At 45.4% G+C, this 27,569-nt stretch overlaps 1 protein-coding gene across 2 annotated transcripts in view; it reads left to right on the forward strand.

The window, feature by feature from the left end:
* The window catches only part of CTTNBP2 (cortactin binding protein 2), a 146,348-nt gene that overhangs the window by 43,047 nt on the left and 75,732 nt on the right, over positions 1-27,569 (forward strand). Inside the window, exons 2-3 of one of the 2 annotated variants that reach the window (XM_045288873.1) lie at positions 12,577-12,801; positions 22,545-24,044. In XM_045288873.1, the coding sequence (XP_045144808.1) occupies positions 12,577-12,801; positions 22,545-24,044 (1,725 nt within the window). Of the gene's footprint in view, positions 1-12,576; positions 12,802-22,544; positions 24,045-27,569 lie in introns of those variants that run through there. The other variant, XM_045288874.1, reaches the window with a different exon arrangement.

A 27,569-nucleotide genomic window follows, 5' to 3' on the forward strand; every position in this document is an offset into this window, starting at 1 on the left:
ACTCTGTGTCTTTACTGGAACAGATAGCCTCATCTTTCTCCTGAGCAATTGTTGGTGGGTTTGAACTTCTAACCTTTGGATGAGTTGTGCAACCCTTACTGGACAGTGTCTTTTTAGGGGCCATCAGTCAGCCTATGTGTAACCTTACCTCATGTGGTTATTCATGAGAAATTAAAATATTTTGGCAGAATTGAAGCTTGCATTAAAATAACAGGGAAACAACAACATTATAAAAAATTAAATCAACAGAGGACAAGTTTAAGAGCACCAGAGGAAGGGATCAACATGGAAAGGAAAATGCATCCTGGGGAGGGGAGGGGAGGGAGGAAAGGAGCCCAGCAGGGGAAATAGCCAGCTTTGTGCTGCTGGTGCAACATTTCTCTGAAGTGGAATTTAGGCGTGGATTCCAAAAGCCTTAAAGATATGCTTCTTTTCTAGTCTGGTTATACTAATTCTGCTGTTTTGTCCCAATAAATAAAATCCCCACAGGTTGCTGTTCATTATAGAGAACAATTTGAAACAAACTAAATGAACAGAGAATTTTAAAATGGTAGTTTTCATATATCAAGTACTATTTAAACTGTTAAAATGTAAAACACAGTGCTACTTCAGCTGTGAAACTCAACTCATTTGAAACTCGTATTCGAATACTTACCCAAAAGTTTGAGAACTGAACGTATTTTTCCCATAGAAATAATGGAAAACCAAATAATCGATTCTGAGGCTCAAAAATTATTCTTATAAATTCCTTTTTCCAGGTCTTTAAATCACTGTGGAGGCCTTTAGCCTTTTTTGCATATCACTGTCTTGGCTAGTCCATAGAGTTGTTTCTGATTTATCTAAATTAACAGTAACTTCCAACCTCTTCGGTGGTTTGGGTTCCCTTTTCATGGTTAACGATTTTACATCTTTGGCTACATTAGCTGCTTTAATTACTTCTTTTTTTTTTTTTCCTTTCAAAAGTGTTGACAGTGTCAACCTAGCCATGCTGTAGTCAGCCGCCAAATCAGACAAGCGGCGACCCGATTCAAATTTCCCAGTGATCCCTTTCTTTAACTCTGTGATTCTCACCGTTTTTCTCTTTGCTCTGTAGCATTTTTCTATTTGCTGCTGGTGCCACTCACGTTCTTTGGAGCCATGGGTAGGAGAGTTAGTTCACACAGATACGAGGCTAAAGAGCACAGTGCTGCAGGCGCAGTGCACTGACACAGGCACTGGGTGTTGTCTGAGCAAGCCTGGTGCTCAGTGTCGCCCCTTCGTGTCCTCAGCGTGTGACTCACTAGTGGCCTGGGCAGGTTGGCTCAAGTTGGATTTTCGGTTCGATTATCGAGCAAAGTGACAAACACCGAGCAGATTTCTTTCCCCCAAACGTTGCTGTTTTGAGTTGGAGCCATTCGACCACTGAGGTATCTCGTCCCTCAGCAAGTCACATGGGAAAACCCATGGTCACAGATTTCCGTGGAGCCGTGATAGCTAGTTTGAATCACTGCTTAGAAAAAGAAAATATCATGAAGAATACAAGTGGAACTTGATACTGACTGCATCCTGGTGATTGAATTATGGGTTTTTTGCTTCTCTTATCATTTCCTCTTGTTGAGTAGTGACTGTGTGTTATTTTGAATAAAAACAATTTTAATTAAGCTGATAGATTTAGTATTTTACTAACATGGGATAATATTACCATTTATGAAATTTAATGTTATTTTGGTCTTTAATATGAAAGGTTCATTTATTCATAATTCATGTCAGGAGGAATGAATAATCTCAGCAGTGGAAAGCTTCTACCAATCAAAACTAAGGTCACTGAGTAGCTCTGCAAGTCACAAAGATGTGAAAGCATGGCTGGAACTGCCTACCAAAAGAATGCGCAGAACTAATGTAGCAGAGGGAGGGAGGGGGCAGGTAGATTTCCTGTGTATTACACTGCTGGCCCCCTAGAGTGATGTATTAAGACTGGTTTTCGCCTTTAAATGCACTGATCGTCGTATCTACTCTGGACAGGAAAGTGGAGCCTTGTGGCACTGTGTGCCACTTTTCACTTCATTGGGGAATAAAAGTAATCTTTTCACAGATGAGCCTGAGCTTACTCTGCTTGCCGAGATGAGCTCTGATGGATGGATCGGTGACATACGTGGTCAGCCTAAAGTGCTAGGAGATTCCAGAGGGGAGAACAATTGCTATTGGCGCCGACTTCTGCAAAGCAAGTCATTTCATAAATGCTATTAGAGTGATCTACACGAGAAATTTCCCAGCTTATTGGTGACATCCAGATTTAGCCCCAGGGATCAAATGCATCCAAGTCTTCATATGTAATTCAGACTGTTCGTATATATTACCAGCATAACAATTTTGACATGTCCATACTCTTAGGTCTGTAAGCAGGTAGGGCATTGAAGGTGGCAGACTGGTTAGGCCAGGAAAGTGGGAGGGGAGAATTTACCCCTTGTGTTAGATAGGGTTCTCTAGAGAGATAAAACCAAATTGCTGATAATTAAATATATTTTGTTATAAAGATTATTAGATATATAACAAGAAATGAACTGTTAAATTATATACAGATATATAAGAAATGAACAGTTAAATTATAAGCACTACAAATGGCTCAGAGTTGTGAGAGACTAGCAGTCCTTCTCATCATCTCTGCTGCCTGATATCCTTCTATTTATAGAGTGAGGCTATCTCAGCACAGCAGCCAATCACAAGACAGATCACCAACTGTCAACTAACCACCAGTCCCAACTGCCAGTCCCCAGCTCCAGAGATGCCTTAAAGGGACCTCAACTTACAGAGACACAGTCCACAGGCTAGGCATCCCACAGGTAGTGTAGCCTATAAATTGAGGCAAAGAACGAGCAAGGTAGCCGTACACTGGTCCGATGATCAAAGAGCAAGAGACAAGAAAGGTGAGGCTCACTGAGCCATTATCTCTCCGCCCTTCAGTTAATCCTACTTGTATTTATCAGCCAGGCTGGCATAATAAACTATATCAATCCACCCCTTGCCAACCTGGCATCTGTACACAATTCTTTAGCCATATATACTTATCATCAATCATTTATCATAAATATAAATGAAAACACAGTCCAATTGTATCTGATATATCATACCTGAATGAAGGAAAGATATGCAATAAACACATAAAAGGAAAATACATTGAAAATTTCAAACCTCACTTTTGCAATTGATCACGTGGTTGTAATTGATAGGTAGAACTGCCTTCTACTACTACCCACTCTGTATTACCTTTGCCCTCAGCAAGCACCCCTGTGGGGTCTGGGGTTGGGTTGCTGTAATTTACCATTTACTTCTCTGACATGCTGCTCCAATACTGCATGGCAACCTTGTGGCACCATGACCCCCTTTTCATTCCTGTGACCCGTGTGTGTCCCCCTTTCTATCAGCTGTCTCTGAAATGTGTTGACTGAAAGGGGCTTTGTAGATTCTTTCCATATTCAAGTCATACTTCAGGAAGTTGTTATTTTGTCCTACCTAGTGAATTTCCCAGCCCTTGGGAACATTAAAGGGCAGTGATTATTTTTCTCTGAAAGATTGGCATTTCTGCATTGCTGTTCCACTCTGCAAAGCACCCAATGCTATGTGTCCCTGCGTGTGTTTTGAAACTCACCTTTTTGCTAACCCTGTTCTCTCTCACAATGCCGCCTTATTTCCAAGTCTTATTTTGCCCCCTTTCTTCTTAGATGACCCCTTCACATCACCTAATGTTGGTGTATTTGAATCCTCACCACTAGGACAGAGGATTGATTAAAGTTTCATATGGGCCGTGTAGAACCGCCTACATGCTTTCTGTCCCTCTGAGTTTTGAATCATGGCATTTCAGGGTTGGAAGGAGGTGTGACAGCTGAGCCCCATCTTCATTTCTGCACGTGCTTTTATCAGCACGTGTTTGGAACACAAGCCAGAGTCAGAGATTTGCTTCCAATCCGAAGCAGCCCATTGTAGCTGTGGAGCAGCATTGGCCCTTATGTACTCTTGTAATGGTCCTAACTTTGTGCTTTGGGAGTTATGTCAACAAATTGCCAAATAGCTCTTCCACAAGAAATGCCTTCAGGTGCTCAAAGAGCAGACGTGGCCCCTTCTGGGTACCCCTAGTTCCCTCTGTGCTTTCTCATCGGTCTTGCCTGCAGATCTTTTTTTATTAATCATTCTTTAAATACTTCTCTCAAAAGTGAGCCCCATTAACTCTGGGATTCTCTAGTTCTGGCACCTCATTTCAGTTAATGAAGTCAAAAGTTGAGTTATTAGGGGAGGGGTGTTGGGAGGTGGCAATTTCTATTGCATTGCTCATTTTTTGAATATATTACCTATTGAAGCCCAAACTGTTTTCTATACTTGCTTCTGTAATTGTCCTCAAGAACGGACTTATGTTTATTCCTGTGAAAGTCTATCAGATTGAACTCATCCTTTGATCCTAAATTTGCCATCCCTTGCGACTTGTGTGTCATTGGCATTCAAGACAGTGACAGCTGTGTTGAGTAGGCGAGTGCTAAGGACAGACTTCCCCAGCAGCCTTGCCAATGCCCTGGACTAGCAATGCTATCTGTGTGAATGCCATTCCATCGTTCTAAATGTTTAAATTATCAGGAGTTTGAAAGAAGCATAAGTGGAAACTGTTAAAAAGTAGAACTGTATTGGCACTGAAGTGTTATAGCCTCTGGACAATATTGAGCCTAGTGCCTATTTAAGTCTGATTAAACTCTATTAATGTATAGATAATGGCAAAATGACAAGGAGGACATATGGAAAATTAACATTTTTGCCTTTTAAACATAATTTCTTTCTACTGACTTGACTATAATTTGAAGAAGTATTTATTTTTGAAGCTTTTTCTTATGTGCCAAAAGGCTCTAGTTATAAGCAGTAGAAATAGTTAAAAACTAGGCTTTGGAGTAAGGCTGCCTGGGAAGACTTTAAAAAATGTTGGCTTTGGAATAAGCCTGTTCAGGTGAACTTTCTGCTCCTGTTGAAGTAGCTTTGAGGAAGTACCTGGATCATTCTAAGTCTCAGTCTACTTTTGAGTTAAAATAATGGCTCTCCCTTTGGCTTATTAGTAGGAAAAAATGAATATCAGGTACCTAGCAATAAGTAATAAGCTCTCCATAAAGGTTATTTTTATTAGTATTATTTTTTAAATGTTACCGACGTACTCCAGATTTTTATAAGATAAAATTATTTTAGTTATACGTTTTTCAATACATTTTTAAAGGATTGGCATTATATTTGATATGTGATTAAAATTGGACCAACTAACATCAGCCTACAATGCCACAAAGGCCACCCCCCCCACCCCACATCCCCTTTTTTTTCTTTCTTTCTCTCCTCCCACCACCATCAGCTGGACTCCAACTCACAATGGTGCTATTTAGGGTTTCTGAGACTGTCGTATTTACAGAAGTAGATGGCCTCGTTTTCCTCCTCTAGAGAGTCTAGTGGGTTTGAACCGTTGACCTTGCAGTTAGCAGTCTAATACCTGTCTGACAGTGCCACTAGGGCTCCTTTTGGAGTCCGTGAATAGTACAAAGCAAGAAGCCCTGGTGGCATTGTGGTTCCAGCAAGGTTCGTCCCTGTAGCCTATGGAGTCACCATGGGTCATAATAACATGACACAAGGGGTATGGCATGTATTTTGTGTAATGTTCTTGATCGTGTTCAAGCTACCTGTGTTGAGTCTCTCAAGCAGTGGAAACCAAAGGCGGACGCTCTGTCAGCTCTCCTAAATGACGGCTGCATTGCACGCCTTGCCTTGGACTCGGTAAGATTGACGATGCTGATGAAATTCTGTTTTTACTTGTTAGTGTAGTTAGGTTTGAAAAGCCAGTTAAGTGGAGTCCGGTTTTATAATTATCATCTGTGTCTTCATAATGATTCATTTCCTTGAAATGTATTTCATGCTGAAGTCATTCTGCTCCATGACCTAGGCAACCACCTGCACATGCAGGCCTTTCTTCTGAAGGGCAAGGCCCCCTCCACTGAGGTTGAAAATCAGTTCACCCGTGTTTTGTTACATGGTCTTCTTATGTATGTAAGCATAGCTGAGTTGTTTATCTATCCTTATTAAAAGTAACGTATACGCAACCCCAGGATGTGAACATCTGAAATATGTCCTTACATGACTTGTAATGCCAGTTTATTAAAAATTCAAGGCATGTACAATGTTCCATAATAACAAATGTCTGATATATTGTAACATATATCAAAACATTATTATTATCGTATGATTTTGTTAAGTGTGTGTAGGTGCATCTGGAAGTGTTTCTTTAATGTGTCGTACGCAGTGAAAGGGTTTAACAAACTATAAGCTAAGACAAGCATTTGACTAATGAACCAGCCCTACCCATTCCAACATACATACAAATTCGACCTAAAAGCCAAGCTTAGAAATGGGACTCATTCGTCATTGGTGAGCTACCTGTACATTAAAGGCGAGTGCTCCTTTCCAGAGGAGTGCCTGGGTAGATCAAGAGGTTAAGCTTTCAACTATTAGCTGAAGAGGCTGGCACTCCCAATCTACCCAGGAAGAGCTCTGAAGACAGTGCCAGCAGCCAGCTTCAGAAGGTCCCAAGCTGGACCCCTGCAGAGCACAATGCCAATCTGCTCACAGGGGTCACCCTGAGTTGGCATGCTCTGCACAGCAGCTAATGACTCTGTGACAAAGGAAGACAGCATAAGAGCCGGCTTTCTTTCAACAGGGAAATGACAAGGGATCATGAGATGTTGACAGCATCGGGTATCAGGCATCCAAAGACCCAAAACAATCATACTGATGCGAACGAGTGGGGTCGGAGTGGAGACCCAAAGCCCATCTGTAAATTCGGATGTCCCCTCACAGAAAGGTCACAAGGAAGGTACAAGTCAGCCAGAGTGTGGTATAGCACCGACGAAACACCCAACATTCCTCTAGGTCTTTAATGCTTCCTCCACGCCCTCCCTCTCATGACCCCAGCTCTACCTTACAAACCCAGCTAGACCAGAGCATGCACTCTGCTCCAGATAAGAGCTCGACACATGGGCTCCAGGGCAGATAAACACCCCCAGGAATATCAGTGGGAGTAGCGATACCATGAGGGTAGGAAGAAGGTGGGGGGAGAAAGGAGGACCCGATTGCAATGATTGACATATAACACCCCACCCCCACCCCAAGGGGGATGAACAACAGAATCATGGGTGAAGGGAGACAAGGGGGTGTAACATACAAAACAATAGTAATTTCTTATTTATCAAGGGGTCATGAGGGAGCGGGCAGGGAGGGAAAAAAGTGGAGCGGACTCCAAGGGCTCAAGTAGAAAGAAAATGTTTTGAAAATGATGGCAACCTAGGTACAAATATCCTTGACACAATAGATGTATAGATTGTTCTAAGAGCTCTCAGAGCCCCCAATAAAATGGTTTATATTAAAAACAAAAACAGGGATATGACAAGGAACAACCATCTGGTCGGTTTAAAGGAGATACATAAGGGATGGCTCTGACATGTGTTCAGTTATGGATGCTTTCCTGAATCAAGGGAAGCAAAATCATCAGTCTTTTGCGAGGCGCATAAGAGGAGGCTTATGTGGTACCCGGAGCAATTTGTGGTACCCGGAGCAATTTCCGTTCCAAGAATCCTTTATATTCACCACTTCCGCCACCTTGGACATCTGAGTGGCCCTACCTCAGTCCCATCATCTGCATGGCCCTCTAAGGGCTTCCTGGCTCCAGATTGAGGAACTAAACCCAAGTCCTTTCTGGGGTCCCCTTAGTCTACCTTGATCTTCTTGTCTTCTAGAATTAGCTCTGCATAAATGAGTCTGGCATTGGCCTACTTTCTTCCTCAGGTTCCTGATGAGATTGTCCCCTGAGGAATAGATTTTGCTTCTTCCAACAAGGAATTGTGGCTTCAGTGCATTCCTTAGGGATCTCTGGGCTCCATAGTTTATTTTCTTAAGGCTGTTTTAGGTTACATCCACTCACTCAAGAGCTCATCCCCCACCTCCTGCATCTCCTGTGAAAGGATGCCAGCTAGTGCAAGTGCCCCTGCTTGATAGATGATCTGTTTTGCATGGGGTGAGTAGGAACCAACTGGGTGGCACCTAACAACACCTATGCTGGCCTCTGTAGTCCTTTGAAGGAACCCTGGTGGCACTGTGGGCTAAGCATTGGGTCTGACCACAAGATCGGAAGGTCAAACCTACCAGCTACTCCATAAGAGTAACTGTTCCCATAAAGCAGTGGTTCTCAACCTGTCACCGATTCATAGCAGTAGCAAAATGACAGTGATGAAGTAGCAACGGAAAACATGCTATGCTTGGGGGGGTCACCACCACACGAGGAACTGTGTGAAAGGGTCGTGGTGTTAGGAAGGTTGGGGACACTGCCATAAGGTTTAATCTCAAAAACCTGCAGGAGCAGATATGCTCTGTCTCCTATGGGGTCAGTATGAGTCAGAATCCACATCCTAATAATGGGGAGACTGGTGGTTGGATCGTAGACTTTCCAAGTTGCCTTAAGTTCCTCGTTTTATACTTAGATCTGCTTATGTTCTCGCCCCCCACCCCCAACTGGGAAATCTCATTCGCTAGAGAGGGAGGCAGATGGACATAGGGAAATTATTTTCTGTTTTCCTCTGGTAAGGATCAATGAACACCTAGATGGGCATGTTTTATTCTAATACTAAATATGTAAAGACATTAAGAGCCAGACGTTAGATCATTTGTCTCATGTCTGAGTGCTAGGAGAGTTCACTTTATGACATCTTTCTTCATGTCGTATTTGAAATGTGAATTTTTTAAAACCAAAGAGTGAAAATGGAAATTTGAAATTGTATTTATAAGTCTGATAGAAATGCTATAAACCAGAACTTATTTGAAGCCTTAGTATTGCCCACTTCTAAAATGCTGTTTATAGGACTATAACAAATTCATCTTGACTCTCCACAAAGCACAAATTCCTATGTGATCATAGAACAAAATTATTACAGAGGGTCATGATAAACATGACTTCAGGGTTCACTTTCATGTTAACGGCATGCATGTCATTTCTGATATCCATTTACTTGGGGTTTTCTGGGCTTTTATGATTTAAAAGAAATCAGATTTGTTAACATAAAGCATCTTAGGGAACAAATAGGTCTATTCTTTTCTCTCCTTTCAAAACTGAAAAAGGCCAGACTCTCTTAGATGGCAAAGAGCATAGATAGAGCCATAATTTCTACATAGAAAAGGGATTTCCGCTGCTTCCTGGAAAGTTGACAGTGTGAACTCTCCCAGAGGATGGATAGGTGAGAGAAAGACCTGACAGTCAGCTCCCGTGGAGATTCCGCCCAGCAAACCCTCCTCTGGGGCCAGGGCTCCTCCGTCCGTGAGGCCACTGTCAGGTGCAATCCACTCAGTGGCACCCAAGGACGACGACAACAACAATGTATGTGTCTTTGACTTCATGATAAAAATGAATAATGACATTTAGGCTTTACACAATGGACGGATGTTTACGTATGACACAATGGATTATGATAAGAGCGCCAAGAGCCCCCAATAAAATGGTTTTTTTTTTTAAGCCAAATACAATACAAAGAAATACAAGTGTTTTACACTGGTAAAGAAAGTATATGGCATCAAATAATCTCAGACCCTAAAATCAATTGGGCAAAGCTGGATACAGGTCCTTGATTTAGGTACTTACCTTTTAAATTTTGCCTAAAACAAATTTTAACCCACTTCTCAAAAGTTCATTCTGCCTTAAGAATAAATCCGTGTGATCAAAAGTAGGCTTTAGTTTGTGTTACAAGTATGATGGGTCATGAAAGATGTTGGTTAGGTGAGTCAACACCAGGTAGTTACAATGGGTTGTTAAAATGGGAGTTTCAGCAAGGGATCCATGATGTAAATACCAGATATTAAAGTAAGGATCAAGATGCAAATTTTCAGAAGTAATATTTGAAAACCAGTGTTAAGACTTTGAAACACTTTAACCACATTGAGGATATAAAAGACTCCAGTTGTTGGAGGTTAAAGAATAAGGTTTCCTATTCCTACCGTTGTTGCTCCGTTCTCTAGTCCAGAGAGAAGGACTTCAAGGGAATGAATTGGTGTCTTATGGTGGGTTTCTTCTGCAGTCTTGCTGGGCTGAGGGGAGATGGGATCGAGGCACGACAGCTCTTCTGTGCAGGTGAAGGGAGACGTGACTGCAGTGATCATGTGTTGAGACAAATGCTTTGCTTGAGTCTGGGCCATGGGCATTAAAAGTAGCAATGAGGTTAAGATTCAAGAGCGATGTCTAGAAAGAAGTAGAGTCTCAGCTGACAAACTCTGGATTCTAGTACTTACATAAAAATCCAAGTCGTTATCCAGTCAATCATAACACACAAAGCGTAGGAAACAGTAAGAAAGCATGCATTGCTCACTGCCGTTGAGTGGATGCCAACTCCTGGTCGTGACTCTATAGAACAGGGTAAACCTTCCCCTTTGAGTTTCCAAGGCTGTAACTCTTTATAGGAGTCGAAAACCCCCTCTTTTCCCCAGTGTATGCATAGGACAAGCTAAAAGGGCATGCAGCCTGTGCAGTGAGGGGTGCCCTTGCTATCCTGAAATGCTTAACCTTCTTTTGAACAGAGGCCACATTTCAATTTTGTAGTGGACCTTGCAGATTATGTGGGCTGTCCTAAAGCATGGCCTACTTGGCGACGGTACCTGGAAAGACCTCATCCTGGGGGTAAGAGGACTTCTCTGAAGGAGTGACAAACACCCAACTGAACCAGTTCAGTGCAACGGTCCTGCTCCCCTTACCTCTTGTTCACCCTCCGTTTTTGGTGACTTCTAACCCAGAGGGGGATAAAGCAGCTTAGGAAGAATACAGAAGATCGGATGACGAGAGAGCTTGTCACACCTGTGCCCTTGCTGTGATGGATGTCGACCTGCAGCACATCCTAGCTGGGAACCGGAAGCTGCTAGTCTACTGAATGACGTTGCACACTCTCCTGCAAGTTGCGACTGTTTTTTGACTTAAAGCTACTATAGGGCTTATACTAACAAAAAGCAATCAGGGAAAAAACAACAACCCTGATTTGCTCAAGTTTTAATCCAGAGGTAGAAGGACCACAGCACTGCATATGCTGTAAGAGAAAACTGAAGGACAAGAGGAAATGACCTGTAATTTTATTCCTCAAGTGATAATTCAATGTATGGATTACATTGAATTTGAAGACTCTAGAGAGGCTTAGGGATTTTTTTACTCTCTTTTAAGTTTAGCATGAGCTCTAAAAGCTAACCTAAATGCAACAGTGAAATGAACCCTTTTTATAATTCTTATTTCTTAATCCAGTTTGGTAAAAAGGAAAAGAGCTGTTAGCTTTTCCCATTTGTCATCTTAACTCGTGTTTATCTACTTGCTGGCTTGTCGACAGCAATCTAAAAATGGAACAGTTTACTTATTCAGGGCAATTGCTTATAAAGTGAGAAGCCATATGCAATATAGCATTAGAAAGCGTGTAACATTTTGGACAATTAAGCATAATTTAGTTTTTCTATTGGCAGTGACATTGATTTTTTTTCCTAGTAGTTTTCCAAAATGACCTAAGTTAGGGAAAAGCTGCTGCTTTTCAATATGTGTCTCCTGTTTCCCATTTTAACGCAGACTGTCGTAGGCTAATTATAGAATATCACATTTGGTGTTTATTATAAGGGTGCGAAATTAACTTTGATGTGGTTGACATTTATAATAAAATGAGGTTGCATTCTTTAGTGAGGTCCTGAGAAGTATACCTGCCTGGAAATGATGAGAAATACTTTGCCTTGTCATAAATTTTCTGAAGGCTTTTATAATTGATCAAAATCCACAAAATCTGATTATTGTGATTTTTTTTTTCCTCCATCAAATACTTGAGGAAGTGTTTTCTTTTCTAGGGAACATCTTCGTAATTTCTTTTTGGTTACACAAAACTTACAGAGGCCTTTTTTGGAGGGATACTTACCTGATAATTATCTGTGATTTGAAATATGATAATGCCCGCAATTATAGGGGTAATTTGGTTTTTGTTTTTGAATGTGCGTTGCAAACTGTATTAATTGTTGGTGTTCCTAAACTTATTTCGAGTTTGAAAAGAGTGCACCTTTAAGTCAGATCCTAAAGGAAGAGGGGCATTGTGGGAAAATATATTTATCATTTGTGATTGAAAAGCCAGGTGTCTCTGCATGGTTCAAATAGCTAACGTACAAGACTGCTTGGTGGGCAGTGACAGTTCATGCAGAAGCACCAGGGGGAATAGGCCTAGAGAGTCTCCCAAACCTGAGCCATTGAAAACTCCACGAGGCACCGTGCCACTCTGCTGTGTATTGGGTCATCATGAGTTGGCACCGAGTGGCAGTGGTGGCTTCTGAAAGGAATAGCATTGGAAAGAGACAGAATGGCCTGCAGGCTGGCTAGGGCTAGGGTCACATTTCCCTCGCTTGGCCTGATTTCTTAGGCCATTACATACCACAACACTGTTGCATTTTCCATATGGAAACATAATCACAAAACATTATCATCACTGTCTTTGCATGTAATTTCAGGCCTTTCTCCAATGCATTCCTCTGATTTTGTCCTAGGCTCGGCGGAAGGAGGTATTTATCCAGGAACGATATGGGAGATTTAACTTAAATGACCCATTCCTGGCGCTCCAGAGAGACTATGAAGCAGGTGCTGGGGATAAAGAGAAGAAGCCAGTTTGTACCAACCCGCTCTCCATCCTGGAAGCCGTCATGGCCCACTGCAGGAAGATGCAGGAGCGGATGTCCACACAGCTGGCTGCCGCTGAGAGCAGGCAGAAGAAGGTAATGCACCTTTAGACCATCCTTCCCCTGTAACCCCGCGTAGGATGAGGAAGCGGAGCGCATCGCTTGTTCTGAAAGATTTTCAGCAAGCGTAGGGTGAAAATTTCAGAAATGTGCAATGCCAACAAGATTCTGGTATCCGTAAGAAGTAATTAGTAATAAAAATAATGTTCTACCATCAAGGAAATACTATGAAGGCCTTTATGTTTTCCTGGAACTCTGATGCTTTCTTTCAAATATGGATTCCCCCTTGGCCGTTCCTGCTCTAATGCCAGGAGCATCTGCTCGGCCGCGTGCTGGTAATCCAGCAGTTGCGTCAGGACGCTGTGATCGTGGGGCAGCTACCGGACCATCTACACTACCTCTTTGCAATTCGCCATCATTTTACTCTGCTTGTTTGGTTTGTTGCACTTGTTCGTTTCCTGTCTTGGGAGATGAGGCACAGCAGGGGCAGAGGAGGATGAAAATCTACGTGGTCTATCCATCTCATAGCCTGTCAGCCTCCAGCCCTGGTTCATCTCAAACGTGCCCCTGGGAGTTGCCTGGCGGTGCCAGACGCTGACCTCCGGCCTCCTGTTCGCAAGTGTTTCCTCTAAACCTGCCTCACCCAGCCCGTCCCCAGCAGCACAAACACATATTTGTTGACTTGAATCCATGATTCAAGGATCACAAAGTGATAAACACGTATTGTGATCAGCCATAATAGACCACAGAAGAGTGATTTTTGTCCTTCTGAGATGGGCCTGGGACTGTGGTTTGAAAAGGGAGATGAGGAAGGCAGAGAAGTGAATGCTGTCTAGTCTTCCTAGAATTCAAACGAATATGCTCTCCCATGTATTAAAGCATGAATTAAAATGCTCCTGGTATTTGTTCTTTTCAGAGAGCCCCTTTCTGTATCTCACACAGCACCTGGCTGACGAGTAACCTGAATGCGCTGCATAACGAGTGTTTATAATATCGTCACGTCACGTGTTTCTCGTCCCTATCATTTTTATCTTTGCATAAACACACACACACACCAACAGTCGGCCCGCCGTCTGTCTGTCATGCGGTCTAAAGCAGAAAGTGCTGGAGAGGATCGAAAGGAGACGGACGGCCTGTCCTGGAGGTGGGCCACCATTAAACTGCTTGGCTTCCGACTTTGCAAACTTCCTCTGAAGGCCTGCAGGAAACCGCTGCCATCTCTGCAGATTTGCAAATGTCCCCCCAAACCACAGCAAGGGGAGCCCTGGGTTTCCGCTGATGTCACTGAAAGGCATTTCTGTTTCTTGGAGAGGGTGCATTTCAATTATGTTCTTAACATGTCAAAGGAGCTATTTCATAATGAAGCTTTTATGCTGTGTTATCAAAAACCAATGTTTCTGTTTTCATTCACCCCTTGGCAAAATGCATCCTTTACTCTTGTGTGTGTGTGTGTGTGTGTGTGTGTGTGTGTGTGTGTGTGTGTGCCTCTGTTCTCCATACCAGATGCATCTTTCACTAGCTTTTGCTTCCGTTCTCCATTTTATTTACATTTCTCTTTTAGGGGAAAAGAAAGAAGAAGAGTCATCTCAAATTAAATGAAAGGTTTCATTGTCTGACCATAACAGGACATGGTGTCTGTCCTGGGAATCCTGGAGGCGCCTGTGCAATGAGCCTGTCTCCTTCCATTCGAGGTCCACCGGGCCCTTTATGGCGAATTCATCAGCTGTGCGGCCTCAGCGTCAGGTCCCACTGGCAGGAAGGTCTTAAGGACAGTCGACAATTTGAGCTGTTGCCCTGCCTATTATTTATAGAGAAAATGCCACAGCTACTGAAGGGACCAGAAATACCAAAGCTGTCGGCGTCATCATCATCATCATTATCTTTTTTTATTTGAACAATAAAATTACCTGTCACTTTTAGTCCTGCAAGTAAATATTTTATCCAAATATCTTCAGTTCCCTTGAGTCCAGATTAAGTGTCAACTTTAAACTCTAAAAGGGGTAAGGAGGAAAAAAATCCACTTTTTATAAATGTGCCTGGTTCTTTAAGCCACTGCCAGACCAGAAGTCTGGGGAGGTAAAAGGCCATTATCTTCAGCTCAAGGATTTATTATCCCACCCTGGGCTTATCTCATTGGAAATTGTAAGGCATTTGGTCTGAGGACTGCTCTGACTGGCCTCCTGAAAAGATGTCCTCCTCCCTCACGCATAGGTTGCTGTAGGGACTCGCCCCAGGGTTAACTGTGTGGTCCTTTGTGTGCCAGGGACATTTGGGAGAGAGCCCGCTAGGCAAATGGATGAATCAGTAAAGGCATGTTGAACAAGCTCATGGGGAACTCTGCAGGGGGTGGGGAGGGCAGCTATTTCTCTTCTTGAGGCAGTAATATGGGAGGATTGAAGGATATTTAGATTTTAAAACTAAGTATTTTTACCTTGTACATCATCTGTTAATAGAATTGCTATTCTAATTTATTTGAAAATAAGGGAGGAAGTAATTTTTTTTTCCAGGCATTGTATTAACAATACTTAAAAAAGAGTAATTTCTAGGCATGGAATAAGAAAAGGTTTTTTAATTCAAGCAAACCTTTTAAAAATAAGAAGCCAAAAAATAATGACTAGGCAATTCAAAGGGGAGAAGTCCTTTTCACCGTTGAAAAAGCTCGAGACTCGCTCTGAGTGTTAGATAGTGCTTCTTCTCGGTGTCAGCTCCTGATCACGTGCCCAGTTGCCGGGCAGTCTGCCACCTGGCCGTGTCCTACTAAGGGGGCTTGTGCATGGCTGGGATGCTGGCAACTATGCCCTGGGTGTCTTAAACACCAGCAAGGTGGACAGATTCCACTGGAGCGTCCAATGAAGACAGACGAGGAAGAAAGCCCTGGCAATCTACTTATAAAGATTATCTGATTCTTGAGAATGGTAACATATGTATAAATATGCTTGATGCAATTGATGTATGGAATGTTGTAAGAGCCCCCGACAAAATGATTTTTTTCTTTGTTTTTTTATTTCATTGGGGCTCTTACTTCTCTTACCACAAACCATATGTTCATCCAGGGTATCAAGCACATTTGCACATACGCTGCCATCATCAAAATGATTTTCTTTTAAATCAGCCAATTCAAGCCATATGGAGTACAGTAGAATAGCGTCCACTAGAGGGCTAGAAAATGAGCCCTCCAGGTTGGACCAAAACCGAACCCAACCGACTGCCACCAAGTCCATTTCTGTTGGTCTCATAGTCACCCTGTAGGAACGAGTAGAGGTGTGCTATAGAGTTTCCAAGTCTTTAAGGAATCAGACAGCTGCATCTTTCTCCCCTGGAACAGTGTGTTCTAACCACCGACCTAGCACTTAGCAGCCAAGCTCTTTAACCACTGCACTACCGGGCTCTTAGGGTGGGAGGGACTCAAAAATCCCAGGGGCTTCCCATGGCTTTGAGGAGAGCAATGGCCAACGAGATAGCAAACCTGGGCAAAGTTTTGTGCTGTTGCACGTGAAGTCGGCGTGAGTCATGGCAGCCTAAACCAATGCCTCTTCATGTAACAGGAAAGAAGTTTATTGACTATTACAAAGTAGTCGTTGGTTTACAGTTTTGCCTCACCATACTGGGAAAATTGGGGGCCAGCTATTACCGGCTAGCAGCTTAGCCAAACACTCACTACAGGTCTAGTCTGTAACAGGTGATGCTTCTGCTGAAGAACTTCCTGGAGCTAGAACTTATTGCCTGCACCCTGCTGACTCCAGGCAGCACCATGGCCCAACTGCCATCACGGCTTTGGGTCCCCAGTGGCACCTCGGTGGCCCTGCTGCTGTGCATCGCTCACTGCCAACTGGAAGCCTAGGGCATTTGCATCTGATTGGCCAGGCTTTGGCCAATTGCCTTCTCCTTAGCTACAAGGAAGACCAAGAAAGCAACTATTGAGCCTCTGTTCTTCTTTCTGTAGTCCATGTCTTGTAGTCTTCATCAACATCAAATTCAGAGGCCAGAATGTTTCCTTTAAGTGAGAGAAGTGCGACTTCATCTTACATACTTTGGACATGTTATTATGAGGTACCAATACCTGCAGAGAGGCTTCATGATTGGTAGAGGGTACAAACACACACACAAGAGGAAGACCCTCCATTCAATGAATTGGCACAGTGACTGCAATAACTGGCTCCCACACAGCAAAGACTGCGAGCGTGACAGCCCAAGGTAATGCTTTATTCTGTGCTGTATGTGAGGTCACCAGCAGTTGGAACCAGCACGATGGCTTCTAACAACATGACAGCATCGCCTCCCTAAGGATCCTTGGTGGCACAAGAGTTACGCATTGAGCTGCTAATTGGAAAGTTGGTCTGATCCCACTTAGAAGCTCTGCAAGAGGAAGACTTAGCAATCTGTTCTCGTAAGGTTACAGCCTGGGAACCCCTGCGGGGCAGTTCCACTCTGACATATGGAGTAAACTAGGAGTCAAAATCAGGCACACTTAGAGGTGTCTGATAGCCTCTATGTAGGAGAGGAGCCCTGGTGGTGTAGTGGTTATGCATTGGCTTGTTTCCATGGGATCAGCAGTTCGAAACCACCAGCAACTCCGTGGGAGCAACACTGGGCTTTCTACGCTTGTAAAGTTACACTCTTGGAAACCCAGCAGGGGTCATCAGGAGTCAGCATTCACTGATGGCAGTGAGAGCTGCCACGGAGCACCGTCGAGTGGGACATTCCCGTGACACAGGCAGGGATAAAAGCCGCAGCCATGCCATCATTTGTTTTGTTGCTCTTTTAATGTCTCGTTTTGTTTTTGTCTTCCTATCATAAATAACAGTACTTTATTCTATCATTTGTTTTTCGTCTTCTCTATTTCATAACAACCACGTTCTAACAGAATACGGGCATCTTTTAAAGAGCTTTTTGCTTTTACTTTTTAGTGAGGACATGGCAGGGCGACATCTACAGGAGCATTTTTTAGGAACCATATTTCGGACCTGTTGCACAGGAGTGACCACTTGGGGCCCATGCCATAGTCCCTGTTGGCTATGTCACTGGCACCTTTCAGAATGCGTTCTGACTCCCCAGGAGCTTTGCGGCATGATGGTGAGGGAGCGACGTGGATTAAGCTCCTTGACGCCAAGGAATGCTGTAAAGGAGAATACCGTGTTCATTTCTACTTACACCTCCCCTCACTCGACACTGTAGACCAGCAGTTCTCGACCTATGTGTCCTGACCCCTCTGGGGATTGAACGAACCTTTCACAGGGGTCACCTGATTCATAACAGTAGAAAAATGACAGTGATGAAGTAGCAACAAAAATAATTTTATGGTTGGGGGGTCACCACAACATGAGTGTTGCAGCATTAGGAAGGTTGAGAACCACTGCTCTAGACTTTAGGTTCCCAAACTTATGTGGCTTGCCTTTTCAGAAAATAAATTCCTTAGCACCCTCCTTCCCCCAGCAATCAAACATTTGTGTACAATAGTCCATAATCCAGGATAATGTGTAGGCATGTGCTTTGGCAGCCTCCGGCATCATTCCAGCAGCCCCCAGTGGGGGCAGTATCACCCACTTTGGGAACACTGCTGTCGGTTAAGGAGAAGGGGCACAAGAGAACTGCAGAGCCCAAAGTACTTCACTGGCTGGCAGCTCCAGACCCATGAGGACACAACACAAACGTACATCTGTGTGTTGCTGTGCACTCATTTGCATGCATCCGCTCACACGATGCTCTCATTGCCCTGTTGTGCAGATAAGGATGGGGCAGGTGGGTGGCAGGACCAAGTAAAGGAGACAAGGGTACACCGAGTAGCAGAAGCTTGCGAGAGCAAGAAGAAATAGAGCAAAATGGCCTCAAAATATTTGGTGGCTGAAGCAAACATACTTTCTGTGTTCCTGTTTGATAAGTGACCGTATCTGCTCCCCCTGCCTTTACATTGCTGCTCTGCTCCCACCCACGGGGTTTCCCCCCTCATTCTGTGGAAACGTGCTAGGTGACTCTTCATTCATGACTCCTCGTCTGGGTGCTATTCTTGGCGAGCCACCTACTTTCTCACTACCAGTGAGGCTGCATCAGTCCATCCACACTCTGTCCCACAATCTGCTCTGCCCTGCAAAAGTGTTGGATGATCCAGCTCCCTGAGCACTTCCCCGCAGTCCCCCCTTAAATGCGGGCGTGAGAAATAGAAATTGCTAGGTCCTTAGCGCGGTGGAGGCAACTAGAAGACTGCAGTCAGTGCGTACAGGAGGCTGGGGAGCCTTTTTTATCGTGGTTCTGTTGGACGGTCTCCTCACAAAGACTGAAAGGAATGGTAGTTGCCAGCTAGCGTGGCACCTCGTAGACCCCAATGGTTTACCAGAAGGTGTGAACATGACGGATGGTCTGCTTGTTCACTTTTAAGCACACTTAAACCCCTGGTGTGCTGACCCAACAAGCTATTAAAGAGCTATTTCTGATAATATTGGGATAAATTTACCTTATTGATCATGGGAAAAGTCAAAAAGTATAGGACAGAAGCAAAGCCTCTTGGAAAAGACGAGACCATTTGTCTCGAGGCCACATGATCAAATCCAGAGAAATTGATGGACTCCCTGAGAAAATAATATGCTCGGAGATGATTTCATGTACACCCTGCTCTTGAAATGACTCATCCGATCTTTTGGCATTATATAGTAGGTACCGTTACTTCCCCCACTTTGGACATCACACAAGATAGCAGAGGGTGTGAACCGTGCTATTTGCCTGTTTTCCGAACTAACAAGTGGAAGAGCCTGTATTTGAGCACAGAAAGTCTGCCTCGGGAGTCCAACACTTAACCACTGTGCTGCGGGTCTTTTCAAGGCTACTTGGCTACCTGATGGCAGAGTTAAGCTCTCTTTATGTGTATTGTGTGTTCCTTAGTGCTGGAAACATGGCAAGCCCTTCATCGTTTGGGCTCTGAATTATGCCATTCCTTCGAATTCTTTAGTTAACATGGAGGGACACACATCTTGCACATGCCTTTTAGTTGCTCTCTAGGACCTTCAAATAGTTGTTCTTTTATATTTTCTCCAGGATTTACAATTGTTATCTACAGGACCATTCATCTAACAAAGTTACTCCACTATTACCAGTAGTAGCATTTTCTCGGATGTACTTCACAGTTGTTTAATTATATCGCTGTCTCTCGTGTACTAGTATTCATTACACGCGTTATATAAAAATGCCATTGACATACAGATTTGAAGGAGCCGGTAGAGAGGGGGTTATTAAACTATTTATAAAGAACAAGAGACAACTGATGAAGCGAGTCTCAAAGACGACAGGAGAGAAGGTGGTGAGTCACTGAAGTCCCAAAACTCCCAGGGGCGGCTCTGCCCTGCCTTACTGGGTCACTGAGAGTCGACCTGGACTCTGTGGCAGGGAGTGATGTAAATTGCGTGAAAATTTTTCATAACCGTTCTCGCAGCGACCTCTTATTTGATAACATTTAGAAGAGTTCTTTAATTATTTACAAAGTTAATTTTCTGTGTAGGGCTCATGTGAATAAAATGCATGTAGAAAGGTAATAGGCAATAATACTGTTCTCTCAATTTCATATGGTAGGATAGAATTTATATAATAAGCAGCTGCCCTTAACTGTTATTGGGGAATTATTCATTTTCCTGGTCACCTGTGCATGGTCCTCATCCCAGTGTAATCAGCGGTGGCTCTCTGAAGCAGGACAGAGTCCAAAAGTCAATGACTCATTCTTTCTGACCCCGTAGTTGAGCAGTGGGCCACATTCCCCTGGGGGGGCGGGGGGGGCTGTGACAATAAAGGGAATCGGATCATGGATTTCGCCCCCAGGGTCAAAAGTATCCCCCAACAACTAATAGAGCCTGGGAGCCCTGCCACTGTTCCTGACGGGGGGGAAATGCATGTAGATAGATGCTGACTCTCTGGAGTGTATATTTATATCTGACATCTAGGGGATGGAAATCCTTTCGAAATCTTTCATCAGCGGGTCCACTGTCACTGTTGTGGCCCATGTGCACCAGCAATGGACCCTCTGTAATGGAGAAGACAGGCTATGGGCCAGCCGACTGCTGCGTCCCAGCTGAGGGTGTGCCCTCCATGGTGGAGGTTTCTCAGAGAGACGAGAGAAGCTGCTTAGACATGCTAGAGTGCCGTGTCTCTAGAGCTGTCCGGTGAAAGCCCCTCCCTGCTAGGACGTTTGTCCTTCCTGTTGAGCTGTACTCATTGTGTTCCTTCACGCAACACTTCAGGAAGCACCCCCGTGCAGCAGACACCAGTCGAGGTCTTGGGAACATGGCAGCAAGTACAATCCTCCTCCTGCCCTCATGGGGTCGCCTGCTCGTGGAGGAAGGCAGGTACCAAACACGTGATTAGCACAAGGGTAGCTAGATAGCCACCATCAATTCAGCTCCAACTCAGGGCGTCCGCGTGTACCACACCATGAAACGTTTGCTGCCCAGACTCATGCCATCCTCACAGTCACCAGCAAGCTGGTGGTGGAAGTACAGGTCGTCAGGGGAGCTTATTTCCCACAGGACTCCTTGAAAGGCTCATTGAAAAGCTGACAGTGGAGCAGAGGCATGCCAGAAATAAGGGAGCCCACCTGTTGTGCTGACAGATCATATAAGCTTTTAAAAGTCCCCTCTCCAGATTGAAGAGTTAGACACGTGTCCTGTCTAGAAAGCCCCAGCCTCAGGGCCCTCCTACGACTTGGTGAGCAGACAGTGCTTCAGGAAAAGAAAACGATATATGCAGGTGTGCCTGTGTCTTGGCAGGTGAAGCCCGTACCTGGGCACACGGCTCAGCCGGTCGGGCAGGGCTGGCATTTAGTTCCCACTCACCCCTCCCGCAGTCACTCTGTGCCGTGCACAGGCCACTTAACACAGGAGTCCTGCTTGCAAGAGTGCGGTGAAAGGAATTCTAGACAGACAATGAAGGCCAAAGACCCTGAGGGAGAACCCTGTTCGGAGGTATTTGGAAGCAGCAGAGCTTGCTACAGTACAGTGTCTCCTAGGCAAGTAAACACAGGGGCTGGAGAGGGAAGATGAGTTCAGACTCTGGGTTCACTGATGTTGATTATCGTTATAATAACTGCTTCTATTGATTCAACTCCTTGGTTTTGAAAGAACTATCCTATATGGTTTCCATGGCAGCCCATCTTACCACGCTCAGAGTTATTAAATCACTTTGCTAGGTAATACAATAAGCGGGTATGGGGGCGTAGGCTTTATCTGCAGCCCTCTGTTGTCAGCAGTTTACATCAGGCTGTACCTCAAAGATTAGTTAGTAATTCTAAAGCCTAAAGCGTGCCCCACCCCACCGTGTACACACACACACACACACACACAACTATTCACTTCCCTCCAGAGCTCTGGGTTTGCAAAAGCAGCCCTTCCAAACTTCATGTTATGATATGAAGCATCAGAGTTTACTGCTCCTTTTTTATAGTTCACTTTAATAGATTGAGGAAATGATCTCTTGATATAACTTCGGCGTTTTCCACAAAACTGTTTACGCCATTTTCTCCCGTTTCACGAGCCTTTCAAATCTTCGCCTCTTTCATCACAGCACATTGTGGACCCGTGGCATTGCAGGCAGCCCAAAGCACGTCACCGTTAGAAACGATGAAGAAAACGCCACGGCTTTAAAATTGTATCTCTCATCACATAGTGCATTTAGGAAACTTGGCCTTTTAGCTAACCCAGGTCATTGTTCGAAAAATGCCTAAGAATCTCACACACAAAATATCCGTCTTCCGGTCTGTTTTGTTTGGGTGCATTAATCAGAGTGGTTTTGTGCTGTCTTTTCAGCTGGAAATGGAGAAGCTGCAGCTCCAGACCCTGGAGCAGGAGCACAAGACGCTGGCTGCGCGGCTGGAGGAGGAGCGGGTCAAGAACAAGCACGTGGTGCTGATGCTGGTCAAGGAGTGCAAGCAGCTCTCGGGCAAGGTCATCGAGGAGGCCCAGAAGGTGGAAGAAGCCCTGGCCCAGCTGGAGGAGGAGAAGAAAAGGGCCAGTGGCCTGGAGGAGGAGCTCTCCGGAGAGAAGCGAAGGAGTGCGGAGATGGAAGCTCAGATGGAAAAGCAGCTGTCCGAGTTTGATACCGAGCGGGAGCAGCTCCGTGCCAAGCTGAGCCGCGAGGAAGCACACACGACTGACCTCAAAGGGGAGATCGACAAGATGAAGAAGATGACTGAGCAGCTGAAAAGGGGAAACGACAGCAAGCCCAGTCTCTCTCTTCCTCGGAAGGCGAAAGATAGGCGTTGGGTTTCCGTATCCGTGGGCACAGAAGGCCCTGGGACAGGGTCTGTGGCATGTCAGACCGACCTGGGGGTGGAAAGCACCGACCACGTGAAGAAGTTGCCTCTGACGGTGCCTGCCAAGCCTGCTGCCGGGAGCCCCCTCGTAGCTGCAAGTGCAAAGGGGAGTGGGGGCGCCACTGCCCCACTGGCCAGGCCTGGGGTTGACAGACAGGCTTCCCATGCTGACTTGATTGTGTCCTCTCCACCCACCATCCCGCCTCCGAGTACAAACAAAATTGAGGAAAATGGACCGAGTACTAGCTCAGGGCCAGATACACCAAGCAGCACAGCCCCTCTTCCCAGTAACGCTGCCCCTCCCGCCATTCAGACACCAAACGCAGCCGCCCAGAACTACCCGGCGCAGGCTCCTTCTACGCACACTGTCCATTCACCATGTGCCAATGCGGCTTTGCATCCGGCTCTAACCCCACGGGTCCAAGCAGTGAGGTTTAGATTTCAGGGCAATGCTAACAATGACCAGGACCAAAATGGAAACAACACTCAAAGTCCCCCTTCCAGAGATGTCTCTCCCACGAGTCGTGACAACCTAGTGGCCAAACAGCTCGCTCGGAACACCGTGACCCAAGCGCTGTCAAGATTTACAAGCCCTCAAGCAGGTGCTCCCCCCAGGCCGGGGGCACCCCCCACGGGGGAGGGCAGCACCCACCCTCCAGTTGGTCGGACCAGTTTAAAGACTCCCGGTGCAGCACGTGTTGACAGAGGAAACCCGCCCCCCATCCCTCCAAAAAAGCCAGGGCTCTCCCAGACTCCTTCTCCACCACACCCCCAACTCAAAGTTCTCCTGGATAGCAGCCGGGCCTCGAACGCAGGGCCCAAAGTTGATCATAAAACGGTGGCTTTGCCTCCCACCAGTGTGCCACAAGGGAACAGGGTCATAAATGAGGAGAGCCTCCCTAAGTCATCCTCCCCCCAGCTGCCACCAAAACCCTCCATAGATTTAACTGTGGCACCCGCAGGCTGTGCCGTTTCAGCCCTGGCCACGTCTCAGGTGGGTGCCTGGCGTGCTGAAACCCCTGGACTGAAACCACCTGCATGTTCAGACAGACCCCTTGTCATTCCCACCACCATTGCCTTCCGCTGTCCCATAAACCCTGTTAGTGCCTCATCCTGTAGACCAGGTGCCTCAGACAGCCTCCTGGTAACAGCATCAGGTAAAGGGATTGAAATATTGTACCTTCTCTAAGAATGCGGCCTGTCCTCTCACCTGCCTTGATTCCCTTCACAGTGACCTTGAGACCTTTTGCTTTTCTTTCTTTTTAAAAAAAAAAAAATTATTTATTGTTTTGGTACTTTAAATTTTCCCTTCTCCCCCTCTCTCTCCTTTTAATTGTTTCTGATAGTCTCCGGGGTATGGTGATTCATCTTGCTACATGAATTGTGATTTTGTTAGGCTACCTGCTTCTCCTCGTTTCAAACAACCTGAACGTAGGGCTCTGGAGCACACGGCGAATGGTCCTTTCAAAGGATTAAACAATTCCCGGAGAGGAAAGAGTGTCACTTCTGCTGAAATAGCTCTCCCAAGGCCTCAGTCGTAGTGGGCTGGTACCAAGCAGCATGTGTGATGGATCCCGTCCGAGTTGACACCAAGAATATTGTCAAGAAATTAATTAAACTACAGGCAACCCTGCATTATCTAACTGATCAGATTTATTCTAGAATTGGCATACGCTGGGTTTTTAATGTCAGATTGGGATTGCATTGTTTTTTGGGGCTCTTTTGTTGTTGGGGAGAGGTTTAGGGTCTGTGGGTTATTGTTTTTGTCCCTCCTGGCTGTTTTACTTCACAGATAGTGTATGTTTCTGAATCTGTTCGAAGCTCAGGTTCTTTCTGAGGCTGTTTGCTCTCTCGGGCGCTGCCGCCTGCTGCACTTGAACCAGATGCATAGCACGCATGGGACTGTAGTAGAGAAGGCGTCCACATCAGATGCAGGTTACACCGCCAGGGAATCTGGGTCTCTTGAACTAAGAAGTCAATAAAGACCTGAATCCCCATCCCCACCTCCACCATGTTAATCCACTGAAAGAGGAAGTCTTTGCTTTTTATTTCCATGGACTGGATGCGTTCTCCACTGACTAAGCATGGGCTTAATATGAGAATGCTCACATTTTTTTAAGTTCTGGGGAAGTTTATCCTACCGTAGTATCTTACTGGTTTCTAGTGGGAGGGAACTTTTAGAATGAAAGGATGATCTTACTAGGTTATTTTGGAAATTTGGACCCCCCCACCCCCATCCCCAACCAGATGGTGCAAGATGTTAAGAGAGTGTGACTGCTAAATCAATGTTGGGGATTGGAATCCGCCCAGGAGTACCGGCAATCTACCTCTAAGAAAGCAGCCAGTAAAAACCTTATGCAGCGCCCAGTTCTCCCCACAGTCGGGGTCAACTGAATGGCAACTGGCTTTTTTGTTTGTTTTTAGTATTTCAAACACAGTCGAACGAGTGGCCTGGTGAAAAGCAGGCAGCCCTCTTTGCTTATTAATCAGCCAATGAGAGCCAGACCCCAGGACTTAGGCATCCAGGTATTAATTATCTCTGAACTTCAGTTGGTGGAGAGACTGTGGGCTTTGCTGCCACACAGATCTGTGTTAGAATTTCAGCTCTGCTGTTCACAGCTGTCTGGCTCCAGCGTTTGTTTTCCCTCTTGAACTGAGCGAGTTTTCATCCGTAATATGGCGTGTAGGCAAGTGGCCGTTAGGAGGAGGGCTGGCCACTGTGGCGGTCACATAAGGGACGAATAGGGGGAGATGATGATCCTTCCGTGACATTGTTGTTGAACACATTTGGAGAATTCTGCTTCAATATGGACGTTGGTCTTACTCGCTGGTGCTTTTATCAGCAGTGAGCCAGCCAGAAGCTCGGCCCAGAATGGTATTTCTCAGCGGGCAATCCTTCTCATGGCCCAAAATGGCAATTGGCTGCTTCCCAAAACTCCAGTCTCTTCTCAGAGGAGGAGTTTTTGCTACCATTCAGGAGACTGGGCTGGAACAGTTCAGAGCAGTTGCCAAGCCCCGCTTCCAGACTGGTTTGGAGCAGGGCAGGGCTGCTGGCGTCGATGGAAAGACTAAAGCAGGCAATCTGGGATGGGAAGCCCTGTCTGCCTTTCACAACACAAAGCCATGTGTGCTTTGATACTTCAGTCTTTGCCAGTGTTTCCTCAGTCATTAGCGTGGTCTGGGGTCCGGCTCCCCATACTCTCATCCAGTCATGTAAATAAGTAAGTATGAGGCAGCTGCCAAAAAGTTCATAGGAAAATTCCACTATCTTTCAATTCCATTTTTCCACCAACTTTTTGAAGCTGCCTTGTAAACTGGGGACCACTGTGTCAACAAGAGTTCAAGTTGACCTTTCAAGAGAGGGAGTTCTCAGTTCTTTACGTGTTCCCTAGGGTGACCTGCCCAGAGCACAGTGGGAGTGTAGATCAAGGAGCAGTAACCCCCCTGGAAAAATGCCCTTTGCCTGTGTCCTGGGTATAAGAGAGTATAAATCGGAGAGCCAAAGAAATAGCAATCGTGGAAGGTAACGGTGTGGCCCTTCATTTTCTATTCCCTGATTTTGCAATTAGGCCAAAATATCTCTAGAACTTCAGGACTACCTTTCTCTGGATAACAGCTCTCCATGCCTCTTGTATGGAAGATGCAAAGTATTACAGGGAAAGGGGAGTGTGGGGCTTTCAGGCATTGAGCATCTACTCTGTTCCTGGGTGGCACAAACACTTGAGCACAGAGCAATGAACTAAAAGGTTGATGGTTTGACACCCCCACCTCCCAGAGGCAGCTCATAGACAGACCTGGTGCTTTTTCCCTGAAAGGCCACAAACATCCTTTGGAGCTCAGTTCTATCTGGACGCTCACAGAGCTGGCCTGAGGCCCGCTGGGCATGACGACAGGTGGGAGTCTTTTCAAGAAGGAGAAGCACCGTCCAGTTGCAGGAGGGGGGCGTGTAGCCCCCCTTTGGGTGGAGGTGAGCCTGAACTTGCCACTTGAGAGGAAGGGCCCCAGCTCCGTGTGTAACATTTAGAGCATCGCTGCTTCTGCTCTGTGCACACTGCAAGCGGGCGTGGCGGCGTCCCTCCCCACTTCTCACCCTGGTTGTGTCCGCTCCAGTTTGTGTCCTCCTTTAGGTCGTCAGCCCCTTGAAGGGCATTGACCTCCTTCTCCATAGCCGCTGACCTTGTAGAGTGGAGCGGGTCACCCGGTCTGCCAAATAATGCCTGTAGCGCGTACGTCTGCCCCAAGCTCCTTGAAGAGAGAGCACGCTGGACGGAGAAGACAGAAGTAGGGCCAGTGTATTTCTGGTCCTTCTCGGTCTCTCCACCAGCTGTAGAATTTCTCTGAGCTTTTAGGTTTTCCACCTAAAAATGAGGCATTACACACAAACACACACACACACACACACACACACACACACACACACACGCCACCCCCTGATAGGGTTGAGTAAGCTTGCCAGGTGATTTTTTTCTGATAGCAACATTTCTCTCTCCTTAGAGAAATACTATACTCCCTGATTCTT

This window comes from Echinops telfairi, unplaced genomic scaffold (genome assembly GCF_000313985.2).
Source record: "Echinops telfairi isolate 266 unplaced genomic scaffold, ASM31398v2 ScPeMD7_23;HRSCAF=83, whole genome shotgun sequence".
Taxonomy (NCBI): Eukaryota; Metazoa; Chordata; class Mammalia; order Afrosoricida; family Tenrecidae; genus Echinops; species Echinops telfairi.